A 16,061-nucleotide genomic window follows, 5' to 3' on the forward strand; every position below is an offset into this window, starting at 1 on the left:
CTTTATACCTCTTTTGATACTGATAAATGAATTAATCACCCCATGTGAAAGGACACAGGCTCCTTCGATCTGGAATTGAACCCACAAATTGAAGATGTCAGCTTTGCTATCCTTTATAGTCCTTCATCCTCCGAGCTGAGATATCAAAGGGAAGCAGTAAGTCTCTCTTACTCTGAGTAAATCAAATAAAATAATTAAAGAACCACCTCTTAAAGGGACATCTGTCTTAATTCTATGCTCAGGGTACTTAAGCAATGCCTTCAAACTATGTATGCTTAAATTTAATAATACAATTAATATACCATTAACACAAATATTCTCAGCTCTTGATGGCTTGGCTTCCTTTTCCTTTTTCCAGTTTGATGAGCTCTAATCCCTGAATTTACTTTGAGTGAGGATTACTCTGGAGTTTCCTTCCTCTTGCCAAAGCTAGGCAAATCTTACAGCCCTGTTAAAATCCTCTCAGATTTGGTCCCTTCAACCTGAGCATGACCTCCCACCCACATTCTGTGTAGTGAAAAATGAAGAATGGCTGATTCTATTGCTCTCGCTCTGTGCCACCCCTCCCCCTCAAAAAAGAAAGTTAGTAATTTTCTGCTGGCTTTTTCTGATTTTGAAAAACTTCATACACGCACAAAGCTAGGAGCCAGGGATTTGCACACAGCTGCCAATTTGCAGAGATTTCCTCAACATAACAAACGAGCCCATAATCAACCTTTGTTTGTACCGATTAACAGCAATTACACTTTGCTCCATTAAAGGGATAAGACTTGTTTAATATAGCTCCACTTTTAGCAGAAGTTTATAAAATAAATCTTCTGGATCTGTCGTGGTGTTGCTCACAAAGTTCCTCATGCCATAAGTGTTTATAAGTTTATCCAGTGTTTATAAAGACGTCAAAGTGAAACTAATGAACTTTACGACATGATGAAACATCTCAAATTAATTGTCAGTTGGCTTAAATGTTCTTGTTTTCTTTTAGTCACGGAGGAATATGTGCGAAGAAGCATTGTTGAAAATTAAAGGTGTCATCAGTTTTACCTTCCAAATGACTGTTAAGAGATGTATTGTGCGGATCCGATCTGATCTAAAAGCGGAGGTAGGTTCTGTTTAAAAAAAAAAAACCCTGAGATTCTGGTAGGGCCATTGTGTGATATTACCCAAGGTAAGTTTAGCATCCAAATTTTTAAAAAGGTTAGATGACAAGTTACGGCCTGAGGTTGAGGAGAATGATGGGCAAGTTGAGATCAGTCAAGAGCTAGGGAAGACTGAGTGAAAGTAAGAATTTTCACATTTTTGAATTCCTGATTAAGAATAAGCTTAAAGGAAGAAAAATTCATACTACTTCCCACCTCAAGGATGATGCTTGTGGTTGTTGGAGGTCAATTGTTTCAGCCCCAGGACATCGCTGTAGGAGTTCCTCAGGGTAGTGTCCAAGGCTTTACTATCTTCAGCTGGTTCACCAGTGGCTTTCCCTCCATCAGAAGGTCAGAAGTGGAGATGTTCACTGATTGTAGTGTTCAGTCCCATTTGAAACGCTTGACGTAATGGCAATCAGTGTTTGCATGCAGCAAGACCTGGACAACATTCAGGCTTGGGCAAATCAGTGGCAAGTAACATTTGTGCCAATGACCATCTCCAACAAGAGAGAATCTAACCATCTCAACTTGGCTGAATTCCCTGCTATCAAAATCCTGGGGGTGGTTACCATTAGATAGAAACTTAACTGGACCAACCATATACAAGGCATAAGCAGTTAATAAAGCAAATAATATCCTGGGCTTTATTAATCGGGGCATAGAGTACAAGAGCAGGGAGATTATGCTGAATTTATATAAGATACTCGTTAGACCTCAGCTGGAATATTGTGAACAGTTCTGGGCACCATATTATAGGAAGGATGTGAACACATTGGTGAGAGTGCAGAAGAGGTTTACAAGAATGGTCCCAGGGATATAAGACTTCAGCTATGAGGATAGATAGGAGAAATTGGGACTCTTCTCCTTGGAGAGAAGAAGGCTGAGAGGAGATTTGATAGAGATGTTCAAAATCATGAGGGGGCTGGACAGAGTAGATAGAGAGAAGCTCTTCCCACTTGTAAAATGATCAAGAACGAGAGGGCACAGATTTAAAGTGACTTGCAAAAGAAGCAAGTGTGATGTGGGAAAAAACTTTTTCACACAACGAGTAGCTCGGGTCTGGAATGTACTGCCTGGAAGTGTGGTGGAGGCAGGATCAATCGAGGCACCCGAAGACATTAGATGATTATTTGAATAGAAACAATGTGAAAGGAAACAGGGAAAAGGCAGGGCAATGGCACTAGGCCATAATGCTCATTTGGAGAGCCAGTGCAGACATAATGAGCCAAATGGCCGCCTCCTGTGCTGTTAAGGTTCTGTACTTCTGTGAAGTCAGGAGTGTGATGAAATACTCTCCACTTGTCTTAATGAGTGCAGTTCCAAGAACACTCAGGAAGCTTGACACCATCCAAGACAAAGCAACTCACTTGACTGGCACTCTATCCACCACCTTAAACATTGACAACCGCGCATGGTGACAGCAGTGTGTACCATCTGCAAGATATACTGCAGCATCTTTCAAAATCGTGACCACCACCACCTAGAAGGACAAGGGCAGTAGATGCAAGGGTTTAAAAGAAAGCTCCTTGCAGTCTAAATATAGATACTTTAACAAACATTGTTCTCTAGCTAATGTGACCTAGGCCCTAATTTTTTGGTGTTGAGGTCATTTGGGCTGTGTCCTCCCAAAAAATTTGATTCCCAAGAGGTATGTCAGAATTATTATAACTTAGCTTAATATTGCTATCGACGGAGAACTGTCGATAATAAAATTCTTGATTAAGTAATATTGCACAGTCTCTGTTCAGTGAATCAATAAATGGTACTATAATGGTAGCACCTGTTACCATCTCCACAAGCTCTTTAGCAAAAAATGGCATGGCCTGTTATTATTCATTCAGGAGGTAGCGCTAGAACCTGTTCCAGGCCGTTACAACAAATATTGCTAAAAGGCATGCCATTTCATTCATCTAACTATGCTTTCAAGACTATGAAAAATACATGTACTTAAATATATCTGCTTTGCACCCAAGTTACATCCTTGTATGTTATATTTAATATACAAATTTTGGGTCACACTTATACCTGAGTGGCTGATATCTTTTATTCTTATAGCACTGAAACAAAGAATAACTAAGCAGATAAGTAACATACCAGTCAAAAACATATAAATCAGATACATAAGCTTCCAATGAAAATTTACTAAGAACAGTTTAAGATAATCAGACAAAAATGAATAGTTGGCAAAATTTACCAATACAAAATAAGTTAAACCAACTAAATAGCACCACAGTTTTTGAAAATCCTCAACTGTAATTTGGACTATCATTAAGTTGAGAAATTTAGGATTGAAGTGAGGATTATGACAATTAAGGTAACAAATACTATGTTTATAAGAAAGTTATTACGCTTAAAAGCTTAACAATTCCTGTGTTTAACACATGTCTATCAACGTTTTCAGTTGACATCTCTACATCTTTGATAAACCTAGACTTGAGTTCATGGAGCATGGTGGAGCCACAGTTGAATAAAGAGCCTTAAGGTAGTGGGATACAATTGAATATGTCTCTATAACATCCAGAACAACAACTGCTTTGACAACAACAGTAGTCATTCATAGAGCATGCTAGAATTAGCTAGGACCAGCACAATGTGTCTCAATAGAAGGTTACTGAGGCCAAGAAATCATCTTTTGTAGCATTGAAAGTGATCAGTTTTGTTTTGATGTTCTACGCAATATAGGTAATTCTAGTTTTGCTTTTTAGCTAACTGTTTAGCTTTTTCTGAGGTAACTTCCCTGAAAAGAAAGGTAGGATACTACTTAGTGATCTGTTTATTTAGCAAATGCAGTTATGTCCCATGTGTGACAAATTGAAACTTTGGACTAAACTTGAGATTAGTTAATATTTTAATGTATTCTTAATGGTTAAACAGAATTTTTAAATTTGTATTTACCTTGGAACTCAACATAGCAAATACTTGGTATAAACAGTTGACATTCTAGCATTGTACCCTACTACAATTTGTTGGAAGGGTGGTTCTGAATGAAAGTCCTAATTTAAATTTGTTGAGTAGAATATTTTACAAATTGTTCCAGAGATGCTTTTTTGTCAAAAAAGATTGAAATTAGTTTAATATTTTCTCCTACTTTTGACAGCCACTATACATTTAAAAAAAAACTTAGAAGGATCATAAGATAGAGTTGCTGTATCAAATTATATATAAATTTATATAACTTATTTATTCATCTTCTTGCATTGGATAAGAAAAATGCTGTATTTCAGAAACCAATCAAAAATGATCAGTATTTCTGTGGTCTCTTGCAAACTGCTATTGGATTCTTTCAGTGGGAATATCAACCCCTCCCTTGCATCAATGTTATCTCTGACTCACCATGAGCCTTACTACTAGCATTACCTATATTAATCTTTTATTGTAGGCACTGGCATCTGCTATTGCAGCAACCAAAATTTTAAAAGCACAACAAGTGATCAAAAATGAAAATGGAGAGGAGGTAAGATAAATGTTTGTCATTGAGATTTTAGAGACCATTTTGAAGTGCTTGCACTTTTGTCCTCCGGATTCCAAGGCCATGTGCCATTTGTGACAATATGAGAGCCAACCCACTGCAAATATTCATAAATATTCGTGAAATCAAAGATCAACGCTTAGGAAATATGTGGGAGCAACTAGATCATGACTTTGGCTTTTATTTCTCTTGCTTTTCTCCCTCTGGGTAAAATTTGCTTTTTCAGCCAGTAACTTGCCTGATGTTGGCCTTAAACATGGCTGTGTTCCCATGAGTGTGAACTAAGGCCTACATTTTCTTGACGCTATACATTGAAGCTCTCATAACTGCACGACCAATTGAGACAAATACAAGACTGAAGGCACTCTCTATATAATTTTTCTATAGACCGATACTCATTTGACATTTACACAATTGTGTTTCTATCATCTAAAATTAGCGTTGAATTTCCTCCAACCATTCGTTTGTAAATGGTAGATATTTTGTTATTAATCACAAGATTTTCTAGGTTTTATAATTTAGAATTAGATTAGATAATTAGAATAGTGAAAATGGATCAAAATGTCCTCCTCTCCATATAGAGGGAAGTTTAAGGTTGATGTATAGACACATTCACATTAATTTATAATGTCCAGATTATCTAACGAGTATTCTGTGATTTATGTATTGAACATGTCATAATTTTTTACAGATCGTTATTTTTGTCCTAAATGGTTCTCATTAAAAATGTAAGCTCTTTGTGGCCTTTATAGAGATAAATGCTACAGTTAAAGCTCTTAAAAATTGTACAGTATAGGTCAATGTACTTTGCTAGCTTTTTAAAAAATAAGTTGTCTTTCTCATGATAAAATTGTTAATCCTTGAGGACTGACGGGTTTGTCAGAAACCTGAGTCAGAGTTTGTAGAACTACTGTTGAAAATCAGGTGAGTGGTCCCATTTGCTATTGATGAAATTATGCTGCATCACTTAACCTTGCTCCCAGCAAGCTTTTAAAGTCTGATGAAGGTTTACAATACTATCCACAAACCTGTGTTTGTTTATTTTTGTACTATTTAATGATCAGGTGAAATATCTGACTGACTTTGCAATACCCAAAGATATGTAAGTTTTAAAATACTGCTGCTGTGGGGCATTCAGAAACATTTGAGCTCCAGCTTGTGTATATCGCCTTTTTATTCTACAATTAATGGGTGCTTTTTGAAGTCATTGAAATTTTCTCATTAGATTTCAATTCATATTTAGGAGGAATAGTGCAATTTCATTGTTGGTAAAAAGGAAGCAAATGTATGCTTTCAAGACCATATTTAAGAAAAAATATTTTAGCAAGAGGAGAATAAAAATTTCTAACAGTACCTTTTTTATTCATTCACGGGATGTGGGCTTCGCTGACTGGGCCAGCATTCCTTGTTGCCCTTGAGAAGGTGGTGGTGAGCTGCCACCTTGAACCATTGCAGTCCATGTAGTGTAGGTACACCCACCGTGATTTTAGGAAGAAAGTTCCAGGATTTTGACCCAGCGACAGTGAAGGACTGGCAATATATTTCCAAATCAGAATAGTGAGTGACTTGGAGGGGAAATTCCAGGTGGTGGTGGTGCTCCTATCTATCTGCTGCCTTTGTCCTTCTAGGTGGTAGTGGTCATGGGTTTGGAAGTTGCTGTCTAAGAAGCCTTTGTGAATTCCTGCGGTGCATCTTGTTGATGGTACACGCTGCTGCTGTGCGGCAGTGGTGGAGGGAGTGAATGTTTGTGGATGTGGTGCCAGTCAAGCAGACTGCTTTGTCCTGGATAGTGCCCAGCTTCTTGAGTGTTGTAGAAGCTGCACTCACCCAGACAAGAGGGGTGTATTCCATCACATTCCTGACTTGTGCATTATAGATGGTGGACAGGCTTTGAAGAGTCAGGAGGTGAGTTACTCGTCGCACGATTCCTAGCCTCTGACCTGCTCTTGTAGCCACAGTATTTATATGGCTAGTCCAGTTCAGTTTCTGGTCAATGGTAACCCCCAGGATGTTGTTAGTGGGGGATTCAGTGATGGTAATGCCATTAAACATCAAGGGGTGATGTTTGGGCTCTCTCTCTTATTGGAGATGATCATTGCCTGACACTTATGTGGCACAAATGTTACTTGCCACTTGTCAGCCCAAACCTGGATATTGTCCAGACCTTGCTGCATTTGGACATGGACTGCTTCAGTATCTGAGGAGTCGCAAATGGTGCTGAACATTGTGCAATCATCAGCAAACATCCCCACCTCTGACCTTAAATTGGAAGGAAGGTCATTGATGAAGCAGCTGAAGATGGTTGGGCCGAGGACACTACCCTGAGGAACTCCTGCAGTGATGGCCTGGAGCTGAGATGACTGACCTCCAACAACCACAACCATCTTCTTTTGTGCTAGGTATGACTCCAGCCAGCGGAGAGTTTTCTCTCTGACTCCCATTTGCTAGGGCTCCTTGATGCCACAATGGTCAAATGCTGCCTTGATGTCAAGGGCAGTCACTTATCTCACCTCGAGAATTCAGCTCTTTTATCCATGTTTGAACCAAGGCTGTAATGAGGTCAGGAGCTGAGTGGCCCTGGCGGAATCCAAACTGGGCATCAGTGAGCAGGTTATTGCTAAGCAAATGCTGTTTGATAGCACTGTTGATGACCCCTTCCATTACTTTTCTGATGATAGAGTGGACTGATGGGGCGGTAATTGTCCGGGTTGGAGTTGTCCTTTTTACGTACAGAACATACCTGGGCAGTTTTCCACATAGCCAGGCAGATGCCAGTGTTGTAACTGTACTGGAACTGCTTGGCTAGGGGTGTGGCAATTTCTGGAGCACAAGTCTTCAGTACTGTTGCCAGAATATTGTTAGGGCCCATAGCTTTTGCAGCATCCAGTGCATTCGGCTGTTTCTTGATATCACGTGGAGTGAATTGAATTGGCTGAAGACTGGCATCTGTGATGCCGGGGACCTCTGGAGGAGGCCGAGATAGAACACCCATTCAGCACTTCTGTCTGAAGATTGTTGCAAATGCTTCAGCCTTATCTTTTGCACTGGTGTGCTGGGCTCCCCACCATTGTGGATGGGGATATTTGTGGAGCCTCCTCCAGTGAGTTGTTTAATTGTCCACCACCATTCACGACTGGATGTAGCAGGACTGCAGAGCTTAGATCTGATCCATTAGTTGTGGGATCGCTTAGCTCTGTCTATCACTTGTTGCTTATGCTGTTCAGCATGCAAATAGTCCTGTGTTATAACTTCACCAGGTTGACACCTCATTTTTAGGTATGCCTGGTGCTGCTCCTGGCATGCCCTCCTGCACTCTTCATTGAACCAGGATTGATCCCCTGGCTTGGCGGTAATGGCAGAATGGGGATATGCTAGGCCTTGAGATTACAGATTGCGTTTGAGAACATGGAGACAGATTTTTGACTACGTTTTAAAAATCTCTAGTCTAAAGAATCATAGGAAAATCTTGGAGCTTGTTTACTGACTAAAACATTGCTTTCCTTTCTCCACTTCCTTTTTCATTATCTTCATAAAGAAAAACTTACTGATATCTAACCTAGTCTTATGCTTATTTAGCTTACATGCACAACCCCACATTTTCGCTAACCTATTGAGTTCAAATGGTTGGTCTACACAACACAGTTTAGTTTCTTCTTCATTTTGAATACTTTATGGGGAGGCAGTGGCTTAGTGGTATTGTCGCTGGACTAGTAATCCAGAGGTAATGCTCTGGAGACATGGGTTCCAATCCCGCCACAGCAGATAAAAATCTGCAATTAGAAGTCTAATGATGACCATGAAACCATTGTCAATTGTTGTAAAAAAAACCATCTGGTTCACTAATGCCCTTCAGGCAAGGAAATCTGTCGTCTTCACCTGGCCTGGCCTACATGTGACTCCTGACCCACAGCAATTTAGTTGATTCTTAAAAACCCACTGGTAACAAGTTGCTACAAAGTCACAAAAATGAAACCAGACAGACCACCTGGCATCGACCTAGGCACCGGAAACAACAATGGCAATCTCAGCTCTGTTGACCCTGCAGAGTCCTCCTTACTAATGTTTGGGGGCTAATGCCAAAGTTGGGAGAGCTGTCTCACAGACTAGTCAAGACTAGCCTAACATCATCATCCTCATGGAATCGTATCTTACAGGTAATGTCCCAGACAGCACCCCCACCATTAAAATCCCTGGGTATGTCCTGCCCCAGTGGAGCAGAGGTGGTGGCACAGTGGTATAGTCGGGAGGAAGTTGCCCTGGGAGCCCTCCACATCAATGCAGAATCCCATGAAGTCTCATGGCACCAGGTCATACTACCCTGCCTCAGCTGATGATTCAGTGCTCCTCCATGTTGAACACCCCTTGGAGGAAGCACTGAGGGTGACAAGGGCTCAGAATGTACTCTAGGTGGAGAACTTCAATGTCCATCAACAAGAGTGGCTCAGTAGTACCACTACTGATTTGAGCTGGCCAAGTCCTAAAGGACATTGCTGCTAGACTGGGTCTGTGGCAGGTGTTGAGGGAACCAACAAGAGAGAAAAACATACTTGATCTCATCCTCACTAACCTGCCTGCCGCAGATGCATCTGTCCGTGATGCTATCAGGAGGAGTGGCCACCACACAGTCATTATGAAGATGAAGTCCTGCCTTTGCATTGAGGATACTCTCCATCGCGTTGTGTGGCACTACCAGTGTGCTAAATAGGATAGATTTAGAACAGATCTAGCAACTCCAGACTGGGCAACAATGAAGTGCTGTGGGCCATCAGAAGCAGAATTGCACTCGAACACAATCTGTAACCTTATGGCCCAGCATATCCCCCACTCTACCATTACCATCAAGCCAGGGGATCAACTCTGGTTCAATGAAGAGTGCAGGAGGGCATGCCAGGAGCAGCACCAAGCAAAACTAAAAGGTGTCAACCTGGTGAAGCTATAACACAAGACGGTTTGTATGCCAAACAGCATAAGCAGCAAGCGGTAGACAGAACAAAGCAATCCCACAACCAACAGAAGAGATCTAAGCTCTGCAGTCCTGCCACATCCAGTCGTGAATGGTGGTGAACAATTAAACAACCCACTGGAGGAGGAGGCTCCACAAATATCCCCATCCTCAATGATGGAGGAGCCCAACACAGCAGTGCAAAAGATAAGGCTGAAGCGTTTGCAAAAATCTTCAGCCAGAAGTGCTGTATGGATGATCCATGTCAGCCTTCTCCAGAGGTCCCCAGCATCCCAGGTGCCAATCTTCAACCAATTTGATTCAATCCACGTGATATCAAGAAATGGCTGAAGGCACTGGATACTGCAAAGGCTGTAGTTCTGAAGACTTGTGCTCCAGAACTTGCCATGCGCCCTAGCCAAGCTGTTCCAGTAGTGTTACAACACTGGCATCTACTCGGCAATGTAGAAGTTTGCCCAGGTATGTCCTATACACAAAAAGCACGACAAATCCAACCCGGCCAATTACCGCCCCATCAGCCTACTCTCGATCATCGGTAAAGTAATGGAAGGGGTCATCAACAGTGCTATCAAACAGCATTTGCTTAGCAATAACCTGCTCACTGATGCCCAGTTTGGGTTCCACACGGGCCACTTCGCTCCTGACCTCAGTTCAAACATGGCCAAAAGAGCTGAACTCCCAAGGTAAGGTGTGAGTGACTGCCCTTGACTCAAGGTAGCATTTGACAGAGTGTGGCATCAAGGAACCCTAACAAAACTGGAGTCAATGGGAATCTGGGGGGAAAACTCTGCTGGTTTGGAGACATACCTGGTGCAAAGGAAGATGGGTCGAAGGGCCTTTTTCTATGCTGTGGACTTCTGACTCTATGACTGTAAGATGGTTTTGGTTGTTGGAGGTCAGTCATCTCAGCTCCAGGGCATCATTGTGGGAGTTTCCTAGGGTAGTGTTCTCAACCCAACCATCTTCAGCTGCTTCATCAATGACCTTCCTTCCATCATATGTCAGAAGTGGGGATATTCGCTGATGATTGCACAATGTTCACCATTTACAGATACTGAAGCAGTCCATGTCCAAATGCAGCAAGACCTGGACAATATCCAGGTTTGGGATGACAAGCAGCAAGTAACATTCATGCCACAGAAGTGTCAGACAATGACCATCTCCAACAAGAGAGAATGTAACCATCGCCCCTTGATGATCAATGGCATTACCATCACTGAATCCCCCACTATCAACATCATGGGGTTACCATTGACCAGAAACTGAACTGGACTAGCCACATAAATACTGTGGTTACAAGAGCAGGTCAGAGTCTAGGAATCCTGTGATGAGTAACTAACCACCTGACTCCCCAAAGCCTGTCCACCATCTACAAGACACAGTTAGGAGTGTGATGGAAAACTCCCCACTTGCCTGGATGAGTGTAGCACCCACAACACTCAAGCTTGATACTATCCAGGACAAAGCAGCCCTGTTGATAGGCACCACATCCACAAACATTCACTCCCTCTAACACCAACACACAGTAGCAGCAGTGTATACCATCTACAAGATGCAGTGCAGGAATTCCCCAAGTCTCCTTCAATAGCACCTTCCAAAGCCACGACCACTATCATCTAGAATGACAAGGGCAGCAGATAGATGGGAACAACACCACCACCTGGAAGTTCCACCACCAACGCACCCCCCCACCCCCCCCCCCCCCAAAAAAGTCACTCAGCTTGCTGACTTGGAAATATATCACTGTTCCATCACTGTCGCTGGATCAAAATCCTGAAACTCCCTTCCTAACAGCACTGTGGGTGTACCCACACCGTATAGACTGCAGCAGTTCAAGAAAGCAGCTCACCAGCACCTTCTCAAGGGCAACTAGAGATGGGCAATAAATGCTGGTCCAGCCAGTGAAGTCCACATCCCGTGAATGAATATTAAAAAAAAGTTAAATCTTTCCAAAGTCTGTGTTTACCTCCCGGTTTAAAAAAAAAAAAATCCTGGGCTGGGATTTTCTGGCCACATCACAGGTGGGACCTGCTGCGGGCAAGGTGGTCCTCCAGACAGAAGTCCATTGACTTCTGGCAGAATTGGAAGATTGCAGTGGGCGGGTGCGCAAAATCCTGCCACTGGCTTCTTATGTCTGTTGTGATAACTAAGGGTTTTTAAACCAGGAACAATTTTGTTGGTCCTCCTTTGAATCTTTGCCAAGGGTTCTATCACCATCTGGTCAGGGTGTCTTAACCTATTACAGTATTCCAGATGAGGTTTAACTGGCGATGTTTCCATTTGAATTCAGCTGAGAAGTCAGACCCAATATTGTATTAGCATGTTCTGAGTTGCACGTCTCATTCAGGCAAAAGTAGACCCTTAATATAATTACGAATTCTACAATATTCTTTTCTTCTGGTGGTGGTTCTTTTGGAGGGGAAAATAATGATGCATGGAAACACACATGGGTAAATAATTTAGGTATTTATCTGTGCCCAGAAGTCTTTAACAATTCAAAGGTTTCATGTTAGATGATGAATTAATGGAGACATCAGAAATAATGGGCGAATAATGAAACCGGGTGAGTGGAGAATTATAATAACATTCTTGAAAGTTTGGAAAAGAATCAGTTCCACCAATTTAATTAGGAAGAGGCCTCTGTATCCAGCAATGATCCCTAAAACAATTCTCCAAAACTGAGATATATGTGAAATAATTTGAGAAATCAATTGCATAACCACAATAGATTATTTAATGAAAGCATTTGTAGGTAAAAGTGAAACCTTTGATTTTTTTTGACTGTAACTTGAATTAAAGTTCAAAATACAACACTTCCACTCCCGCCTTCTGACTCAAATACCCTACTGCTTTCTTAGCTGGCGTCCCACTCTCCACCCTCTGTAATCTTCAGCTCAGGCGAAACTCTATTGCCTATATCTTATCCCACATCAGGATCCACTCACCCATCACTCTGTCCTTGCTAACCTACATTGGTTATCAGTCCACCAGCGCCTTAAATTTAAAATGATTTTGCTTGTTTTTATTTAAAATCACTTCAAGCCATTGCTATCTCTATTTATAGGGACATTATTTAGCCCTACAATCCCAAAACAGCCCACAAACTCTCCATTGCATTGCCTTTCCAGGGTAAATAGAAGTAGACCAGTCACTTTTCAGATCCGAAAATGTCAACCTTTGGCCCATTTGCAAGTTTGCATGATACACAGATAGCAGTGATCTGATTAGGATAGCTTTGATGTGTTCTATTTCTGCATTAAGCTTGCAAGGTGAGTAAATGGCTTTGCACAACACATTAAGCAAGCCATTTCATGCTACTGCTATGAAATGGTTACTCGATTGGTATTTTCAGTAACGGGATGCTGCCATCAATCCAAAAAGACATTCTGCCTATCACATGCATGAATTTCGTTGGTGCGATGCCAGGTACATAGGCTGTACTCCTCAGCGATTGGCTGATTAAATCAAACATTGTGTTCCTTTGGTTGTTTGTAATAGGCTGAGTACAGATCATTCTCAACTGGGTTCTGCTTGCACATCTATTGTTAGATGTGATTCAGCAATTGAGCAGCACTTGCTGAACCATCCTGAGTGCACTTATATTTACAACCAATTTAAGATAATCAGTTGAGCTTATAACGTGGCTCATTTACACTTGCTAGAAGCAACATGCGTTCATATGCAGGGACCTGTTCCCTGCACACACACAATATGTTGCATCTTTTTTGAAATACTCAGGAGCTTGGAGAGCCTATAGTTCCCTTTTGCTTTCTCCATGGCAATGCCTGGGCCAATCATCGTCAACTTGCCAACTAATCAGCATCCTTTTCTCCTGTAGTACAAAGTTTAATGATTTTTTGAAGGTAATCATTCTTGCACTTATCCTGATGAGTACAAGACAGAAAGCTTCGGCAACATGTCTCTCTTTTCAACAATATTCAAGTTCTATGCTACCAAGTGACTTCAATGACTCATTTGATATTTCTGTGTGAAATTGCATTTGCTCTGTGTCTACCCATTTCATCAATCTGTCTGTCCTCCTGGTCTATTGCCATCTTCCTCATTCTGACTCAGCTGCAAACTTTGAATGTATACTTCTTATACTCAAGCCCAGGTTGTTTATATATTTTGACGAGCATTATTCTTAACAATGATCCCTATTGCTTCACATGTGCATTTCCAGTATTTTCTGTGCCAGCTTTCACTTTTTTTTGAAGGTGGTGGTGCTGGGAAATTGCAGGTGATTTCCCTATTTATTGTGTTTTGCATTTTGTGCTCGTCCATTATCGAGCAAGAGTGGTGTTCAAACAAAAGTGATGGATTTAAGTCTAGATCATCCATTTCTGTCATAAGTGCTTGGGGCAGCAATGGGGCTATAATTATGCTAATTGTATTTTAGCAAAATAATGCCACATTTGCAAAATCTTACACTGGAACATAAGCTTTATGAAAGAGTTGAAATAAATTATCTGATTGCTGTGTTTTATTGGCATCATATCTTATTGCCATTCCTAGTGAAATATTTATTATATTTTAAAAGAATACATTAAGAACAACTGAAGGAAATGTTTCCCCTCCTTCCCCAGATGCTGATTCCGTTCCAAGGTACACCGGTCGAAGTTGAGGAAAACACAGAATTACCAGACTATTTACCTGAAGATGAAAGTCCAGCGAAAGATGGTGACAATGCTGTGTCCCGTGTTGGGAGTAAGCAAGAAGTTGGTGGCGGCTGGTTCAGTACAGCAGCAAACTTTTTATCAAGGTCATTTTATTGGTGACAAGTGGTTGTAGCTGCACCAAACTTGGGTATGAGTAGGACTGTGGAAACAGGGAGACCTTTTTCCCGTTGTTGTGGTGAATTGTCAAGTGCAATTTGCAGTAATGCGAAAACTATTACAGTTTATGGAGGCTTTAAGTATACTGCATTTTCACTTAAATGAGAAGTTAAGCCATCAGCAATAGAAGAGATCCCTACTGCCTTTATCATTAAATTGCCTCACAATCATGTGTTTATTATTTTCCTCCAACGGGTCCTCATCAATACCAAATGACATGAAAAGTGAAGCTTAAACAACCAGAGTTTGGATGGATTCTTCTGCAGCATCCTACGTAGGGTACCCACCTTGAATATTGTACAGAAGACCTCTTTGAGTTATGTTAATATAAGGAATATTGTGCATGAATTATGCTTTTTTTGATGTTACACATTGCAATGACATTTGCAAATATTTGCAGTTTGCTTAAGACCTCAATGGTTGCATACACTTGCCTTACATTTTTTGTTCAAATTCTAAAGCCTTTATCGTAAATGCCTTTCTATTTCTGTTTTCCATCTGCCAAAATTCATGATGCTCAGTGAAATTTGTCCTTGTAACTTATTAATATTCAACCATTTCTGTACTAAAAAGTTGCACCCTACTTATAGTGTACAGTAAATGAACTGACATGTTGCCTTCTAACCTGGTTTTGCAACATTTAAATGAATCTGTCAAAAGCTCATTAACTGCACTTTGAGTAATATGTCTTGATGTTACAATGCAATGATTTTATTTTATTGTCAGACATGTATTAAAACCATAGTTTTTGAAATTCAAATGTTTGTTTGAAGTGATAGGTATGTATAGTATCCAGCATAAATCTTTGTTGTTACTAATTTACATTCATGTAACTAACATTTAGTTTGTGCCAATAGCCTGTATGTTATTCCACCAATGCGTTTATCCCTGTAACTACATTTTCCATTAAACATATGTATATGGACTACATTTCCACATTTTAAAAGATGTGTTTCTTTGTATTATGTCACATTTTCTGGTACATTTTTAGGAACAATAACTCAATTATACATGAAACCCTGCAAGCGGATTATGATTGGTATTGTCATGTTCAGCCTCGCAAATCACATGTAAATGAAAGATTATCTGCATTTCTACCTGATACAGATCAGTTGGTCTGGTAATGCACCACACATTAAAGATATTTGTTCATCGACTGCGGGAGGAAAATGATCAACATTTTGTAACTCAGATTTTGAATGTTGCTTGCAATTTGGCTTTAGTTGCAATCTTACATTCATTTTTAATTTTGTTGGTGTAAAAAGAATTATGCAATTCAAAATCATCGATTTTTTAAAAAATCTATTTTAAATAACCGAGCTGGCACCCTTGTTATCAAGTTAAGAGACAATCCATTTCCATGCAAATAATTTCTGTTCTACTACTTGAAATTGTTCTGTTTCTATTGCTGATTGTTTTACAGCAAGATGCACTCATTATTTTTGCATTTGTGGTATGGATTAATACTGATCTCCATAATCTGCATTTTATTTTTTTAATGTAAGAATGAAGTGAGATTTAGTTTAAAGTTGACAAGATGTTTGCAGTTGTAATGTTTTGTTCTTAATGTGTTGCTAGCTAATTTGGTGGCTCTGCATTGACATTGAGAAGTGTTTACTGACTTATTTGTTGAGCTTGTTTAGAGCTCTTTTAGA

At 40.5% G+C, this 16,061-nt stretch overlaps 1 protein-coding gene across 2 annotated transcripts in view; it reads left to right on the forward strand.

The window, feature by feature from the left end:
* Positions 1-15,336, forward strand: part of armc1 (armadillo repeat containing 1) — a 31,828-nt gene extending 16,492 nt beyond the window's left edge. For both annotated transcript variants that reach the window (XM_041190139.1, XM_041190140.1), the window contains 3 exons: positions 983-1,099; positions 4,519-4,593; positions 14,158-15,336. In XM_041190139.1, the coding sequence (XP_041046073.1) occupies positions 983-1,099; positions 4,519-4,593; positions 14,158-14,349 (384 nt within the window). In that variant the 3' untranslated portion in view covers positions 14,350-15,336. The remainder of the gene's footprint in view (positions 1-982; positions 1,100-4,518; positions 4,594-14,157) is intronic.
* The last annotated feature ends 725 nt before the right edge of the window (positions 15,337-16,061 follow it).

Source organism: Carcharodon carcharias, chromosome 6, assembly GCF_017639515.1.
Source record: "Carcharodon carcharias isolate sCarCar2 chromosome 6, sCarCar2.pri, whole genome shotgun sequence".
NCBI classification, from domain to species: Eukaryota; Metazoa; Chordata; class Chondrichthyes; order Lamniformes; family Lamnidae; genus Carcharodon; species Carcharodon carcharias.